The 17,261-nt window shown below is 46.9% G+C and overlaps 1 protein-coding gene across 5 annotated transcripts; it reads right to left on the bottom strand.

Annotated features, from left to right (window-relative positions):
* Nucleotides 1–2,521: 2,521 nt before the first annotated feature.
* Nucleotides 2,522–15,783, bottom strand: TMEM218 (transmembrane protein 218). Of its 5 annotated transcripts, XM_043500984.1 has the most exons (5): nucleotides 15,503–15,718; nucleotides 14,809–14,946; nucleotides 13,686–13,796; nucleotides 12,508–12,610; nucleotides 2,522–4,485 (listed from the first exon to the last, which is right to left on the bottom strand). In XM_043500984.1, the coding sequence occupies exons 2-5, from the start codon at nucleotides 14,829–14,831 to the stop codon at nucleotides 4,360–4,362; spliced, it is 363 nt and encodes a 120-aa protein (XP_043356919.1). In that variant the 5' UTR covers nucleotides 14,832–14,946; nucleotides 15,503–15,718; the 3' UTR covers nucleotides 2,522–4,359. The 5 variants fall into 5 exon arrangements, with proteins under 5 accessions (XP_043356919.1, XP_038236575.1, XP_043356920.1 ...); XM_038380647.2 differs by lacking the exon at nucleotides 14,809–14,946 and having other exon boundaries at nucleotides 15,662–15,783; XM_043500985.1 differs by lacking the exon at nucleotides 14,809–14,946 and having other exon boundaries at nucleotides 15,502–15,717.
* Between the last annotated feature and the right edge of the window lie 1,478 nt (nucleotides 15,784–17,261).

Below are 17,261 nucleotides of genomic sequence, written 5' to 3'. Positions count from 1 at the left end.
CAGGCTGAGCTATGCAGATAGAGCAAAGACTCAGAGCAGTGAACAAGCTCACCACTGACTGACTTCTTGGCTTTGGCTAAGGCAGGGTAGGGCAAACTGCAGCCCGCGAGCCGTTTTAAGCCGGCCCACAAGCTCCCGCTGGGGAACGGGGTCTGGGGCTTGCCCCGCTTTGGCACTCTAGCCGGGACGCCAGGTCAGGGGCCACACCACGTGGCTTGGCTCCACTCCAGCTAGGGCGCAGGATCAGGGGCTGCATCACCTGGCTCCCAGAAGCTACGGCATGGCCTGGCTCCGGCTCCTAAGCGCTCCAATGGGAGCTGCAGGCTTTTATTTGCAAGGTTTTTAGTACTTCAGGATCGTTCACACCCTTTCCTCCATATTCTTCTTGTTAGAGATGAAGTTGCAGCTTAGCATCACTTTGATTTTTGCCCCCTCCTCATTCAATGCTAGGCCAAGTACTTTTCAATGAAGTTATACAATCTAGTCAGAGATGGGCAAACTACAGACCATGGGACCATCTTGCCCCTGGCCCAGGAGGCTTGCCCCCCTGGGCCTCCCCGCCATCCCCCCGTCCAGCCTCAGCTCACTGCACTGCCAGCACAATGCTCCGGGCAGCGGGGCTGCAGAGTCCGGCCTGACTCAGTGCTCTGTGCTGTGGGGCATGGCTGCCTGTCCTGGTGCAGCCGCACCGCCAGCCACCAGCGCTCCAGGCAGCGCAGTAAGAGGGCAGGGGAGTTTGGGGGGTGGTCAAGGGCTGGGGGTGTGGATAGGGGTCAGGGCAGTCAGAGGGTGGGGAACAGGGGAGGTTGAATGGGGGCAGGGGTCTTGGGGGGCAGTCAGAAAGATGTGGGGTTGAATGGGGCAGCTAAAGGCAGGGGTGCTGGGGGCAGTCAAGGGACAGGGAGTGGGGGTGGATGGGGCAGCGGTCCCGGAGGGGCAGTCAGGAAGGAGCAGGGGTTGGATGGGCCGGCAGCGGACAGTTAGGGGCGGGGGGTCTGGGGGCAGTCAGGGAGAAGGGGTGGTTGGATGGGGCAGGAGTCCCAGGGGGGCAGTTAGGGGCAGGGGTTCCTGGGGGGTAAGGAACAAGGGGGGTTGGATGGGGCAGGAATACAGGGGGGGCATCAGGGGGCAAGAAGCAGGGGGGTCAGATAAGGGGTGAGGGCCAGGCCATGCCTGGCTGTTTGGGGAGGCACAGTCTCCCCTAACCGACCCTCCATACAATTTCAGAAACCCAATGCAGCCTTCAGGCCAAAAGTTTGCCCGCCCCCGATCTAGTTAGAAGTTCATTCACCAGAGCCCCTCTCCATCAGATTTTGTGCTTTCATCAAAAGAAAGGGGTTGCTTCTCCACTTCAGTTTTCTGACAAAATGAATGACAAGCTTTCTGCAGCCAAGGCTAGCAAAAGGAGATCTTTCCATCCACAGGAACTAGGAATAGTTCAGGCAGGATAGACTGTGAAAATTGGAAGAAGTGATGGAGGAACCATGGTGTAAGTAAAACCAGCGAAGCTATTTCATGGCCTGAAAGAAGTAGTTAGGTAAAATCAGCGGAAAGGGGTGGCATTTAGTATTGTATTAGTAAGAACAGGCAGATATGATGCAAGTACGTAACTAAACAATAAGCAACAGAGCATGCATTGCTTGGATGGTGGCACATTATACCTGAGGCATCACAAAGACCTACCTGTGAGGTGCACATAGGACAGCCGCACAACATTTGCATTAGAAGTTTGCCCTGTGTGAGTGTGTTGTGCTTCTGAGAACATAAAATGCTCCCTGGGCCATTCTGCTGAAGTTTGACCCAGGCATCCCAGAAAGCTGAGTTGGATTGGTTGACTTTCCAGACGTGGCTGGAGTCGGAGGCTTCAGGTGTTTGTCTATATAAATGATGTGGGTTTTTTTCCATGATCTATCCTACCCCAGCTCCTACCCCATTGGCTACCCTGCCTGAATTATGAGAGGGAATCTTCCTAGAAAGGGACTCTGTGTACTTTTGTTTGATTCAGCGTTCGAAAAACACATGTCTACATTGCCCCCCAAATGCCCAGAAAATGTTACAAGAGCGATATGCCCTAAATTACACGACAAAATTCTTATTTCACTCATTTCTAATTTAAGGACAATTTTGGAAATAACCATTTATTTTCCCTTCTGGAACAATGGAGTATCCAGAAGTTCCCCAGAGCACTGCAGAGGGAGATTGTCCTACTGGAATTTTTTAGGTTTCAGAGTAGCAGCCGTGTTAGTCTGTATTCGCAAAAAGAAAAGGAGTACTTGTGGCACCTTAGAGCCTAACAAATTTATTTGAGCTTAAGCATTCGTGAGCTACAGCTCACTTCATCGGATGCATTCAGGGGAAAATTTTTTAGTCACATCCCCTTTCAGTACTGAGCAATCAAGCGTGTCCCACTGGGAGCAGGTACGTGGCTATGGCATCAGGCGAAAGGCCCAAGTGGCCAATCCCAATATGGCTTTGGAGAGTCCAGGCCTAAAGTTGCATGCCAATCACCAGCTGGCATACAAAAAGGCAAATTTCCAAAAGGGCGTGAGTGGCACCAGAACTCCAGCCTTCAGCTTTGCTCATAAATGAAGGCCCCTCCACAGTTATAGGGACTGGAGCGGTCATCAAATTGCTAAAAAACACATTAATCTTTATTTTGTCCTCTAGGAACTAGTCAGCCAATGCCTTCTCAGAGGGACTCATTAGTTTTGCACTTGCATGAAGAAGGAAGGGAGGGCAACAAATAAGCCCTTAGGGATCCATTAAATACAATTCACTAAATAAAACAGAGTGCAAAGGAATACCTGGAAGAGAAGAAAAGAGCTCATGACAAAGCCTAGCCCTGGAATGAGTGTGCGATTTCTTTATTAAAATGCTCTAGCTGCATAGCAGCTGTTTTTGTCAAGTGCCCTGGGTGTTAGGGAAGTGTCTAAGGTAGCATATATATTATACAGGACTTTGAATGGGTCTGGGAAAAAAACCCTCTGGGCTACAATTTCTCAGGCCCAATTCCCAGCCCAAAGATGGTTTTTACAGTAGAAAGTTTGGGCCCAGGTGGCCTAGTCATGTGTGGAAAGCAGCATGTCCTACCTTTTCCTCCACAGCCTCCTCCTGCAGCATTTTTCAAATGTTATGTTTTTATGCAAGCTGCTTTTCAAAACTTCACTCTTGCTCTAGGCTCAAGGCCAGATCGCCTCAGCCCACAGAAGAGCATGGGGGAGAGGTCCACACATCTGCTCCTACCATTTTGTCCCTAGCCTCCCTTCAAATCCCTTCAGTGGTTCCACCTTCTGCAGCAGGTTTCCCTGCCTGAAGTGCTGGTGGGAATATCTAGTGACACGCACATTCAGCTCCCTGCACAGAGGGGCTCACAATCCCCTTCCCAACCCTCTCCAAGGGAGCAAGGAGGCGGCAAACTAAACCCCAGTTCAGGGCAAGCTCAAGAATGGCAACACGGATCCATTTGCTTGTGCCAGAGTGTCTCTGAAAGAGCCCACGGATTCAGAGCTGGGTATAAGCAACACATTTGAACTGCCACGTCAGTGCTTTTTAAGCCAGGGAAAGTGAGAAACATTTAGTTCTTCCTATTCCTGCTTCTTTATTGCCATAAAAATAAGATCTCACTTTCCCATGAATTTACCCTCTCCACTTGCTTTTGCCTCAGAAATCATTTCTCAGGTGTTTCGAGAATGATTACAATACCAAAAACGGCAAGGACAGGTGAACCAACCCAAACTTCTAACACCCACAGTTCAAACTGAACTGGGCTAAAGCTTCCAAGTTCAGTTCCCCTTTTTATTTATGTATTTCCATACTTCCCACTTTTAGCCAAAAGCACCAGCACCAGGAAAGGCCTCCATCATGGAATTCTGCACCACCTCCTTTGTTGGAAAGATTTCCAGCCTGACTTTTAGACCCCAGTGGTTCAGGTAAGGATCAGATCTTTTAGGAAATTTCAGCCAGGACTACAACTGTAGATGAGGAATAGGAGAAGCAAGAGCAGCTAAATTTCCATAGAACAGAGATCATGCACGTAACCCTGGAAAAAAAATACTGGAGACACGATAAAATCTGTAAACAGGACTGTCTCTGCCAGGAAACATGTCTCAGCTTCGAAAGACACAGCAGCAACATTTGGTAATTATCCAGTCCAAAGCATACACATTCTACAACTTCATTCTGGAGATGCCAGGGCCCCAGAATGCAGATGCTGATTCTGGAAATCAGAGGAGGTCTCATAACATCACTTGAAGAAAGGTTTCTGGAGAGATTAGGGGAGCATATTTTCTTTACCCAACTGGTAACATATTGTCTGTTTTGGAGCATGGGGAATTCCCTTCTTCAGAATAGCTAGTTAACTCAGAGTGGTTTAGCATACACTGGCTCCAAGATATGGTGAACTAGAACCAGGAACAGACTTCCCAGAAACGTCACACTGAGAAGGGAGACCAGGACATAGCGACCAATGAAGAACGTGTCCACAATCTGAGGAGAGTGGAAAGGTCACAAATTAGACAACAGCATTTCCTTCTTTATCACGGTTAACAAAAGCCCTATTGCAGGTACCATGGCAATTTGACCAGTTTGCTGTAGAAGAGTAAGTAATGTTCTCTGGGAGCTGGTGTGCCAGGTAGTAGAAAATAGAACAGAATAGAACTTTTGGCCTTTTGAAAAGGAAAAGCCAGTCAAGATAAAAAGTGGCAGCTCCATGCAGGCAGGGGTGGGGCTACACCCCTTCCCAAACGTGCCATGTCTCAGCAGGATTTCTCCGATAAACGCAGGCTGCTCTGCCTAACCCGCTGGCAGGGGTGACTGCTGAGTAACAAAGGGGATGTCTTCTCCCTCTAGAGCTGTGTGTGCCAACTCCAAAGCAGGATGAAATTCAAACCCTGTTCTGCTGAATACCAACTCACAGTGCTAGCATTTGACCCACAGAGTTGCCATCCTCTTATTTTAAATTTAACAGGTTCACATGACACACATTTATGGTAGTACTCACACTGAATTTCTCTGTTGGTTCTGATTACTGGACAGTGGTTCGAATGCTACCACTTGTGAGTGGGTTTATATAATAGGTTCCTATTCCCATCCTGTTTCAAGCTTAGTTCTAAGGCGAGAATTAAGCTGAGCCATGAAGCAGCAAGGTACCTACTATTTAGATGACTGAGAAAGTGTTTAATCATGGAGTGAAGCCCAATTCTGCATTCCTTGGACCCAAACTTCCACAGAATTCAGCAGGAATCTGAGGTGAACCAGGAGTGCAGAATCTGATCCATGAGGTTCAAAATAGCCTTGAGTTAACCAGGCTCAGCTCACTAGAATCACATGTGGCCACAAGTCATGACAGTGAGACAAGAGCTGAAATCTTGTCCAGCAATTATTTCCCTGAAGTCAACCAGTTGTCTCATGAACTCCATGTCACACAGCTGCTTCTTCCAGAATACTAGTCACTGATCTTTATAGTTATGGGCATTGATATAAGGCACCACTCTGCTTACAGAGGATACATGGCAGGAAAAGAGTATCTGATTATTTAGTGAAGATGCTGACACAGAAGGCAGACAAAATGATAGTGAGAAACACCAACCAGAAAGCCCAGGATTATGAAATCATCCTCTGAGCTTCTGGGATTGCTTATAACAAAGGTGAGTATTATGAAACAGTGTTAACACAAGCTTGACCTTGGCTCTGCTACAGAACAAGTCTCTTGAGGGTGACGTGTTTGCTCGTTCAACACTTTCACTTTTTAATTAGCCAATTAGCATGCTTTGAGCATAGAAAGCCCAGGCCATGTATTATTGATATCGTATCGAGCTGGGCTGCTTCAGAGGCAAGTATTGAAGATCCTGTAAAAGAGTATTCATTCTGCTGGCTTGTCTAACATGTACACTATAACTTATTTCCACCATGGCCCTTGATCTCAGCTCCAAGATTTACTTGGAGCAAGGCAATTTACATGCCGGATGGGGGACGGGGGAAGGGAGGAGGGGAGAGAGAAAAAACAAACAAAAAAAAAAAAAGAACCTCTCATACCACACTGTGACACTCTGTACCTTAGTGAAACACCTTGCACCATGTTCATTCTTTAATATGATTGTGTGGTATGCAATGCAAAGTTCGTCATGATAGGTGTCTTTGGAAGGCTCATGGCACACGGAGCATTGTTGTCACAGTAATGTTATAGGTCGTAATTTCACGTATATAGTTATGAGGCTGAAAACGTGTCCTTATAGCTTAAAACAAGCCCAGGCAAAAACTCTCCAGGAGCAGAGGGGCAGTTCATAGATTCATAGATATTAAGGTCAGAAGGGACCATCATGATCATCTAGTCCGACAACCTGCACAATGCAGGCCACAGAATCTCACCTACCCACTCCTGCCACTAAACCTCTCACCTATGTCTGAGCTATTGAAGTCCTCAAATCATGGTTTAAAGACTTCAAGGTGCCAAGAATCCTCCAGCAAGTGACCCATGCCACAGAGGAAGGCGAAAAACCCCCAGGGCCTCTTCCAATCTGCCCTGGAGGAAAATTCCTTCCCGACCCCAAATATGGCGATCAGTTCACACCTCATCAGGGCAAGTATGGGACAAACCCAGCCCAGCCTCACAGGAACAAAGGACACTGTCCTAGGTAGCAACAAAGGATCTGTTGGACTCTTGAGGGAGTCACCCCCTTCCCTTGGTCAGTTTGGGACTATGAAGAGGTAATGCTCACCTGATTCTGAAGGGGGAGGGGGGGAAAGCAAAGAGGGAAGAAAGGACATGATAAAAGGGAAAGACGTTTGCCATGCTGGCTCTTTTCCAACTCCACCTCCAGACACCACCACCAAGCAACTGAAGTGCTGATCAAAGGGGAGAGCCTGGCTGAAGGGCAACCAGCCAGTCTGTGATGAGAACATCTAAGTTTGTAAGGGCACTGAAAGTGTTAAGATTGGCTTAGAATGTGTTTTGCTTTTATTTCATTTGACCAAATCTCACTTCTTGTTCTTTGACTTATAATCACTTCAAATCTATCTTTTGTAGTTAATAAATTTGTTTATTCTACCAGAAGCAGTGCATTAGTTTGAAGCATATCAGAGACTCCCCTTGGGATAACAAGCCTGATACATATCAATTTATTTGTTAAATTGACGAACTCATATAAGCTTGCAGCATCCAACGGGCATAACTGGGCACTGCAAGACGGCGGTTCCTAGGGTTGTGTCTGGGACCGCAGATATTGGCTAGCGTCATTCGATTGCACAATCCAAGCAGTGGCTGGCCAAAAGTGCTCACTCACGTAGCTGGGAGCTGCTTAAATGCTAGAGGCTGTCTGAACAGCCCAGGAGTGGGGATTCTCACAGCAGAGCAGGGTAAGGCTGGCTCCCAGAGTCAAGGATTGGAGTGACCTAGCAGATCAATCGGTCCAGATAACACCAGGGGAACATCACACATACCTCACAACTCAATATTTAGAAAAGTGAGCATCATTTCTCTGCATGCTAATAATGGAATATGGGAAAGAGCACTTTGGGTATCCAAAGCCCCAAACACCTACAGAAGGGCTGGGAGATGTGGAGCAAGAATAAGACAAACACAGAAAGCAGCATGGTGTGAGCAGGAGTCAAGAGAATCCACCATCTAAACTATGGCCAACAGAGACTAAGCTCTTAGGAAGGTAAAAGGACACCAATCGGGCTCTGAGACAGAAGGCAAGTGGAATTAGAGGTAAATGACTGAGAAAGTCAGTGGAGGGTCAGGCAGGGTGCTGAATGCAGGACTACTTGACAAGTGATTATTACACTATAATGCTCAAAAGCCTGCTGGGTGCTGCAAGGAAGGGAAAGAAAGGTATGGTCCCTGAACCAAAGCATTTGCAGTCTAACTTAGAAATGTGAGCAAGAAACGATGGAGGCAGCTTGAATTCCCAGAAACCAAGCAAAAACCAGGCAGGCTGCACCGTGCAACAAGCAAGAGACAGAGGGGTTTTGAGGCAAGCCACCTTGGAGTGCAGTACAGCAGACTCACCACAGAACGAACTGCCTGCATCCTCCAGTCAAACAGCCGGTATCCTGCCAGAGGAAAACCACGGAGGAACAGAAAGTTTCCCTTAGAAGGTACTTGTCTTCCAACTGCAGAAGAACAGGGTGAACATTCCTCAAGCTCTGAGAGTTCCTCAAGGACACAGGAAATCACAGTGCTAAGAAAGGGCTTTTTAATCACTGGGACAAAGTCAGGTGTGCGATGATAAAGGAACCATAGGATCATTTGCCTACTAAGAGTCTAGTTCACAAACCTTTTGGTGAAAACTGTGGTATGAGAATCTGTCAGTACCTACAAACTAGGACACTCTAAGAAAAATTCAAGAGCAATCTGCCGTAGAGGCCTATCTTCCAGCTGCATTCCCAGGCAAGCCCAGCAAAACAGGAGAACCAAGAGCTGCAGTGTGTGAGTGAAAAGATGGTGTAAAGAGTGAGGAATTTAAATCATTAGTACTAGGAAACCTTTGTCAAGAGGGAGAACAAGCACAGAAAGGGCATTTGCTGATGGACCCAAAAGGGAGCCAGATTACTGGTAATGAAGACTCTGAATGCTCTGATGGGTTAATCTAGATTGACTCTTCTGGAGGCAGTTGACATGCAAGTGAAACTGTATTTTAGAAGGGGCAGGATTATAATTGCCCCAGAAGAAGGGCAGATAGGGGACACGAAGAAGCACTCTAGCAGGGTAACAGTGACAGGAAAGAGAATGTGAAAAGCTCACAGACTGAAGTATTATGGGATTATCAAAATTGTAAATCTCTTGCACTATAAATGGGATTTTTACAGCAATTTACAGATGCAGAGCAAGCCACATTTCCTGCTCTGAAGATTTTAAGCTAAGACAAAGACCAGACACAGACAGTATGGGGAATATTACTGGTGAAGAGGCAAATGAAATACCAAAGAGGAGAGAGCACTGAAGTTTAATGGATAAGATGATGAAGATTGTTCTACATGGGGCCAGAGGGCAGCCTGATGGAAGGTGAAAAGATCAAAGTTGAAGAAAGAGACAAAGGAGGAGAGAGAAAAGGTTGTGAGTTGCCAAAGGAGCACATGAGGGAAGAAGTGGCAAGAGACCAGGACCCACAGCAGAATTAAAGAAAGTACATGAGGGTGTGTATATGGTGGAGAGGGAACATGAAACATGGCAGGAGGAGGAGGAGATGACTTTAGCAGAGATGTTCTGAGTACATGGAGGGTAGAAAGAGATGACGGGAGAGGTACAGTGCTCAAGGCAGGAGCCAAGCAAAGGCTCTAGGAGGGTTTGAGCAGTGAGGTGATGGCGAGGCATGGGTGGGCTCCGATTAAAAGAATGACAAATGCCTCTACCTCAGAGTCAGTTAATCAGGGAGTAAGAACTATCCTGGCAGAACGCAAAAACTTTCCTGCATACCAGAAAGATGGCAGGACACTGCAGCTCCTGATTAGAAACTATACTGCACAAACAGGCTAGGCCACCAAAGCACTGCACATAAAGAGTTCCAATCCTGACTAAGGACTTCTGGGGAAAGGAACTAGGAGGTAGGATCTGTAGGGATGCAAATACCAGTTTGTAAGAATACAAGCAGAACTGTCAAATGCAAGAAATCCAGAATACAGTAGTTTGGGTTACTCCAGATAGCAACAGGGATTGAGAGAGTCAGGATGGAAACTACAGTAGTGATGTGCTCCCAATATCTTAACAAGGGGCTCCCACAAAGTTTTCCTTCTTGGTGTGTGTGATAAACCCTGTGTCCCTAGCATGTACATGCTGCAGAGATGAAAGGTAGGGGACTCAGGATGCTCATATAGCCACAGCTGCAAATAGCACTCACTTCTCATTACAGATGGTCAGCAAACTGCAGCCCATTCTATTGGGCACAGACCTGGCTACAGGGATCCATGCTTTTGTGCACTTCAAGTTTGATCACTGCAGCTCATTGTACCTAGGAATGAAGCCACATACCCTGAGAAAGCTGAAGTTGACATGTAACCCTGTAGCACATCTGCTCAGAAACAAAGGCTGCTGTGAAGACAATGACAGGTTTCAGAGTAGCAGCCGCGTTAGTCTATATTCGCAAAAAGAAAAGGAGTACTTGTGGCACCTTAGAGACTAACAAATTTATTTGAGCATAAGCTTTCGTGAGCTACAGCTCACTTCATCAGATGCAGACAATGTCCTAAAGCTACTCCTGAGGGCATTCTGTGCAAAAAATTTAAAAATTCTGCAAGTTATATTTGTCAATAAATAAATGCGGAGGCTCCAGCATGGCAGATGGAAATGGTAAAATTATCAATAATAATGCAGAAAAAGCAAGTATTGGGAGGGGAGTTGGGGGTGAAACCAGATGATACAGTCTCATCATATGGTGTGGACAACACTCTTTCCATTCCATTAGTATCTTTGAAGAATGTGAAACAGAAGTTACTAAAATCAGTAGGTCCAGATAATTTGCATCCAAGAGTTTTGAAAGAACTGGCTGAGCAGCTCACTAGACCATTAACATAGATTTTCAATAAGTTTTAGAGAACTGGGGAAGTTCCAGAAGACTTGGAGAGCGAACATTGTGCCAATTTTTAAAGACGGTAAACATGATGACCCGAATAATTATAGGCCTATCAGCCTCACACTGACCCTGGGTAAGATAATGGAGCAACTGATAAGTGACTTGATTAATAAAGACCAAAAGGAATGTAATGAAATTAATGTGAATCAGTGTGGGTTTATGGAAAATAGACCCTATCAAACTAACTTGATTTTTTTTTTTTAAATGAGAACACAAGTTTGCTTGATAAAGGTAATAGTGTTGACCTAACAGATTTAGACTTCCATAAAGTTTTGGACTTGGTACTGCTCAACATTCTGATTAAAAAATTAGAATTTAAAATTAATACGGCACTCATTAAATGGATTAAAAACTGTCTAACTGCAAACTTAACTGTAAACAAGGAATTGTCACGAACAGGTTTGTTTCCACTGGGGTCCTGCAGGGCTCAGTTCTTGGTCCTATGCTGTTTAACATTTTTATCAACACGAAAGCTTATGCCCAAATAAATTTGTTAGTCTTTAAGGTGCCACAAGTACTCCTTTTCTTTTTTTCTGGAAAAGAACAAAATCACCACTGATAAAGTTTGTGGATGACACAAAAATTGGGTGTGCGCTAAATAATGAAGAGGACAAGTCACGGATTCAGAGCTATCTGGATCGCTTGGTAAAATGGGCACAGGCAAACAATATGCATTTAATACAGCTAAATGTAAATGTATACATCTAGGAACAAAGAATGTAGGCCATATGTACAGGATGGGGGACTCAATCCTGGGAACCAGTGACTCTGAAAAAGATTTGGAGGTTGTAGTGGATAGTCAACTGAACATGAACTCCCAGTGTGGCATTGTGGCCAAAAGAGCTAATGAGACCCTTGGATTTATAAATAGGGGAAACTCAAATAGGAGTAGAGAGGTTATTTTACCTCTGTACTTGGCATTGGTGTGACTGATACTAGAATACTGTGTCCGGTTCTGGTGTCCGCAGTTCAAAGAAGGATGGTGATATATTGGAGAAGGTTCAGAGAAGAGCCACAAGAACGATTACAGGATTAGAAAACACGCTGTATGGTGATAAACTAAACAGATTGAGCTCCTTGAGTTTAACAAAGAGAAGGTGGAGGGGTGACTTGATCACAGTCTACAAGTACCGACATGGGAAACAAATACTTAATAAAGAACTCCTCTTCTATCTAGCTGAGAAAGGTATAACATGATTCAATGGCTGAAAGTTAAAGCTAGATAAATTCAGACTGTGCGAGTAATTAACCATTGGAACAGTGTACCAAGGGTCGTAGTAGACTCTCCATGATGACATTTTAAAATCAAGATTAGATTTTAAAAAAAAAAAAAAAAAAAAGACCAGCTCTAGGAATTAGCTGGGGGAAGTTTTATAGCCTGTGCTATATAGGAGGTTTGATTAGATAATCATAATGATCCCTTCTGGTCTTAGATCTATGAACTCCCATTCATCCATGTCAGAAAATGACTCACTGAGGACAGCAGGTTGCTCACCTCTGGGCAGTGGCAGGACCCAGCTGGCTCTACCCATAGAGAAGCCTTTGGCATCATGGAACAGACCAGGGAGTCCTTACCACCCCACTCTACTTGTGCCTCTTGCTCAGACTCCAAAGGGGTGCAGCCAGCCAGGTATCTAGGGCAGGAGAGCAGAGCTGGCAGGGAGTCACCAGTGGTCAAAGAAGGAAGGAGAGAGAAAGCAGCAAGCTGCTGCTGAGGCTGGGCTGAGCTTCCATCCCCCGTATCTAAATGCAAGGGACTCCCTGCACACTCTCTCAATTGCTATCCTGCCCTGTCCTGGACACCTGGTCAGCCACAGCCCCACGTCCTCTGACAACCTCATTTCACCCCACCCCGTCTGAAAGCCAATGGCCTAAATTGAATAATGTGCAACCACCAGAACAACGAGCCTGAAATGGGGAAAAGAAACCATGAATTTACCTTCATTTCTGTAGCTGGTGCTGGGAACTCACTGGCACGAGGGAAAAGTAACAGAACCAACATAACGATCACAGCAGAGAAGAAAACCATAATGACAGAGAATCTGAGGAAAGAAATTGGACAGGAAGAATCCCAATATTAAGTCTCCCAGCCACCCAGCTCCTTTTATAAATGAGACATTGATAATGCTCACATTTTGTCCATACCACAACAAACAAACCAATATCCCCATATCCCCCTTCTCGGCCTAACCCCAGCCCAGGTATTTAGTGCAGCCACAGGACTCCAAAAAAAAAAAAAAGCAGCCCTCACAAATTCAAAAGAATTCTACTCTTCTTTTGTCTTTCCCATTAAGATATAAAGTGCCAACATCCTGAAATGAAAGATAGTCATTCCCCATAAATCAGAGATACTGGTAGTGAAGCAGTACCCAGAAAATCTGATTTTCAAAACCACTTAGGGCAACTGGTCACACAATTTCCACTTGATCCCCTAGGCAGTATTGAAAGTCTCAGACTTGTAGCGTAAGATTTGAATTGGATGTTTTGCTGCAGCCTGGTACTGGATTAGTCTCTGTACTGCCTACCCGTAAGAGCACTGGGAAATAGTTACATTTGCTTGAATCAATCATTTTAATTATTTACTCGACTTTCACGGGGGGGGGGGAATCTTGGCTCAGTGAGCAAAGACTTAAAAAACAGATGAGTCTCTTAGTCAATCAGCATCCTGTCCCACAGCCACACATGGGCTTTAGAGTGACAAGCTCCTGAAGTGATTTAATCTTCACTGCTGCAACAGAAAGACAAATGGGAAAGGCCAAGCCCTGGAAAAGTGCCTTTAGGAATGAAATAAATAAATAAATAAATAAATGACAGTTCACACCCCAAATCCGCCAATAATCCTTCCCACCCTACTTGGCATGTACAAGCACTCTACACACTGTAGCACTCTATGGAGAGAGGGCAGACTACAAATGAGCTAGTTAGTGTTTATGGACTCAATCTAACTCCCTCTTAAATTAATGAGAGTCTGCTATTAACAGGAGATTAAAATGGATCCTATTCAAGCTGTGAGGAATTAAAGAAATAGTGCCCTAAAATCCAGATGTACTAGGACAGTCAGACATTTCACTTCTAATAACTTTAGCTTTCTTTATCCAGAAGGCTACATCTCCTTACCTTGCAAGACCAGAGGTCCTGGATAATAGCATGCAGAGCAGCAACATCAAGACACAGAGCAGCGCTAAAATAAATACTCCTGGCCCCACCCCAAGCACAGTACCAGCCATTCTGGAAGAGAGAGAAAGCATCAGCAAACCTGCTTCGGCTGGCCTCCTCAATCACACAGAGGATAGATTTTATCTGCAAGTTCCATTTTTAAAACATGTAACTATTCAAAAATAAAAACAAATACTTTAACACTAACAATCTAAGTGCAGAGAACAACCTGGGAAACTAACTACCATCTCCTCAGGCTAGCAATTTCATCTGGTAATTATTCTTCAGGTAATGCTATGTGAAGACACTGGAAGCATAAGAACAAGGAGATTTTTGTTGTAGGACTATTTGTTAACTATGTTCTATTTACCCAAATTCCTGCTCCAATTCCAGCTTCATATGGACTTTTTAAAAAATAAATTTATATTCTAAACTGTTACGTAGTGTTGTGTGTACTATGAAATGCATTCCACCCAAGAGGAGTATATCTTAGTGAAGTGATCCTGGTGTATAGTTTGTATACCATTTGTTAAATATGTACATTTTGGGAGCCAGCTAGACGAAAGGTGCTACATAAATAAAGGTTATCATTACAAAAGAGTGCATCAGTCAAATACACTAAGGGAGTTTACATACTGTGTATTTTATAGGTTTGTTGTTTTTATAAATTTTTTTAGTCTCCAAGGTGCCACAAGTACTCCTTTTCTTTGTGTATTTTATAGGTTTCAGAGTAGCAGCCGTATTAGTCTGCACTCCTTTTCTTTTTGTGTATTTTATAGGTTTCAGAGTAGCAGCCGTGTTAGTCTGCACTCCTTTTCTTTTTGTGTATTTTATAGGTTTCAGAGTAGCAGCCGTGTTAGTCTGCACTCCTTTTCTTTTTGTGTATTTTATAGGTTTCAGAGTAGCAGCCGTGTTAGTCTGCACTCCTTTTCTTTTTGTGGATACTTGTGGCACCTTAGAGACCAGCAAATTTATTTGAGCATAAGCTTTCCTGAGCTACAGCTCACTCCATCGGATGCATTCGGTGGAAAAATCCTTTTCTTTTGGTGTATTTTATGTATGCTTTCAAATTTAGGTGAATTACCTTTCACCGATGACAACTGGCATTTGGAACGATTAATGTTTAAAGATCTAGTAACCTCTTCTACTACAAGCCGAGACAACACATTTTTCACCCACCAAGGAAAGCTACTAATGGGCTAGGATTCAGCCACAGTCCATCAGCACGGTAGGAAAATCGTTCTGGTCATTCCCCCCGCGGGCACAGAAATAATCTGGCGTTTCCAGGCACCTCGAAGGGGTGCCACTGGCACCCCACAGGCCGGACCCAGCGCGTGGGACGATTCTGTCCAGACGGGGGGGGGCAGGGTTTTGCTCTGCAGCGGGGTCCTCCACCTGGGTGTGACTCGGCCGGGACTGCAGGGCCCCACCACGCGGCGGGCACGGTTTGCCCGAAGCAGCGCGGCACAGCCCCCCTCGTGCCGGTACCTACGGGCCCCGCTCCGCACAGGCTGTGGGCGGGCGCCCAACTTCCGCCGGCCTCAGCTCACCCCCGCGCTCCCCCGGCAGCCGCCTCGGCCGCACCCTGCGGAGCCCGCCAGGGGCGCGAGAGCGGGCGGCGGCCTGGAGCGCTCGAGCCGGCCGCGCGCGGGGACTCCGGGGCACTCGAGTTGCCGGAGAAGCCCCGGCCTGGCCTGGCCCTGGGGTCGGTCTCGCGGGCGGGGGCGGGGGCGGGGGCGGCGCCGCCGGGGCCCGGGCCAAAGGCGTCGGCGCCTCCCTGCGCCCGGGCCGGGCCCCGACACTTCGCTTTCCCCCAGCCGCTCAAGCTCAAACGACGAGGCGCCAAAGAGAGCCAATGGCAGATAAGCTTCTATTCCGGGCTGCGGACATGCACCAGTCAGCATCCCCCGCTCAGCGGCGCCTCTTTCTCCGCTTACCCGCTCTCCGCGGCCGGTTTCCCCGGGCAACCAGCCGCCCCGCGCGTGTTGAAATGTGCCATCTGATTGGTTAGTGCGCAGCGTTGGGCGCCAATCAATGTGGCCCGCTGCGCGGCTCCGTATCGCCTTGGTTAAAAGAAAAGGAGGACTTGTGGCACCCTAGCGACTCTGAGAGCAGCAGCTTCCCTGAGCTACAGCCCACTTCCCCGGATGCATGTGCTGGAAAAAACAGAGGGGAGATTGATACACACACAGAGAACATGGAACAATGGGTTTATCAGACACACTGTAAGGAGAGTGATCACTTACGATGAGCCATCACCAGCAGCGGGGGGGGAAGGGACACCTATGATGGGACACCTATATGTGGACAGATCTGTTCAGGGGACACCATCCTAGGGCCTAATCACATCAGCCACACTATCAGAGGCTCGTTCACCTGCGCATCTACCAATGTGATCTATGCCATCATGTGCCAGCAATGCCCCTCTGCCATGTACATTGGCCCAACTGGACAGTCTCTACGTAAAAGAATGAATGGACACAAATCAGACGTCAAGAATTATAACATTCAAAAACCAGTTGGAGAACACTTCAATCTCTCTGGTCACTCGATCACAGACCTAAGAGTGGCTATCCTTCAACAAAAAAGCTTCAAAAACAGACTCCAACGAGAGACTGCTGAATTGGAATTAATTTGCAAACTGGATACAATTAACTTAGGCCTGAATAGAGACTGGGAATGGATGAGTCATTACACAAAGTAAAACTATTTCCCCATGTTATTTCTCCCCCCCGCCCCACCCCCCACTGTTCCTCTGATATTCTTGTTAACTGCTGGAATTAGCCTACCTTGCTTGTCACCATGAAAGGTTTTCCTCCTTCCCCCCCCCCCGCTGCTGGTGATGGCTTATCTTAAGTGATCACTCTCCTTACAGTGTGTATGATAAACCCATTGTTTCATGTTCTCTGTGTGTGTATATCAATCTCCCCTCTGTTTTTTCCACCAAATGCATCCAATGAAGTGAGCTGTAGCTCACGAAAGCTTATGCTCTAATAAATTTGTTAGTCTCTAAGGTGCCACAAGTCCTCCTTTTCTTTTTGCGAATACAGACTAACACGGCTGCTACTCTGAAACCTTTGGTTAAAGCAACTCTCGGCCCCACCACGTGACAGGCGGTCCGCGACTGAGGACGGAAAACGGCAGCTTGGCTCGCGGCGAGGCCGGCCCCGCCTCCTCGTTCCGGGGCGGGAGACTCCAGCTGGGCCCCGCCCCCAGCCGTGGCGGCGCCGGGCCTGGGTGCCCAGTTCCTCAGCCCGGAGGGGTTTGAGCGCTGGCGGGCGAGGCTCATGCAGCGTCCCATGAGCCGCGCCGCTCCCGCCATCCCCTCGTGCCGGGGGCCCTCTGCCTCTGGCTGCCCGGGCTCTCATGAGGAGCCCTGCGGGCTCTGGGGATGGCGGGGCACATGGGCAACGTGTCTCGCCCTGCCCTGCTCCTGTGCATGGATCCTCTCTCCTCTGAGACCTGCCCTTCCCGGTCCTTCGCCTCTGGGTGATGCTAACCCCGACCCCCCAGTGCTAGTTCAGCGGGTTCCCCGTG

This window comes from Dermochelys coriacea, chromosome 22 (assembly GCF_009764565.3).
Source record: "Dermochelys coriacea isolate rDerCor1 chromosome 22, rDerCor1.pri.v4, whole genome shotgun sequence".
Taxonomy (NCBI): domain Eukaryota; kingdom Metazoa; phylum Chordata; order Testudines; family Dermochelyidae; genus Dermochelys; species Dermochelys coriacea.
This window is presented reverse-complemented; position numbering and strand designations above follow the sequence as displayed.

Bases quoted from the DNA above. Each gene is read 5' to 3' on its own strand.
- TMEM218 (XM_038380647.2), bottom strand. From the start codon at position 15,723: ATGGCACATTTCAACACGCGCGGGGCGGCTGGTTGCCCGGGGAAACCG. The intron at 13,797-15,661 runs GTAAGCGGAGAA...TCTCTCTTCCAG, and splicing joins AAACCGGCCGCGGAGAGCGG to AATGGCTGGTACTGTGCTTG. The intron at 12,611-13,685 runs GTAAGGAGATGT...TTCTTTCCTCAG, and splicing joins AGGACCTCTGGTCTTGCAAG to ATTCTCTGTCATTATGGTTT.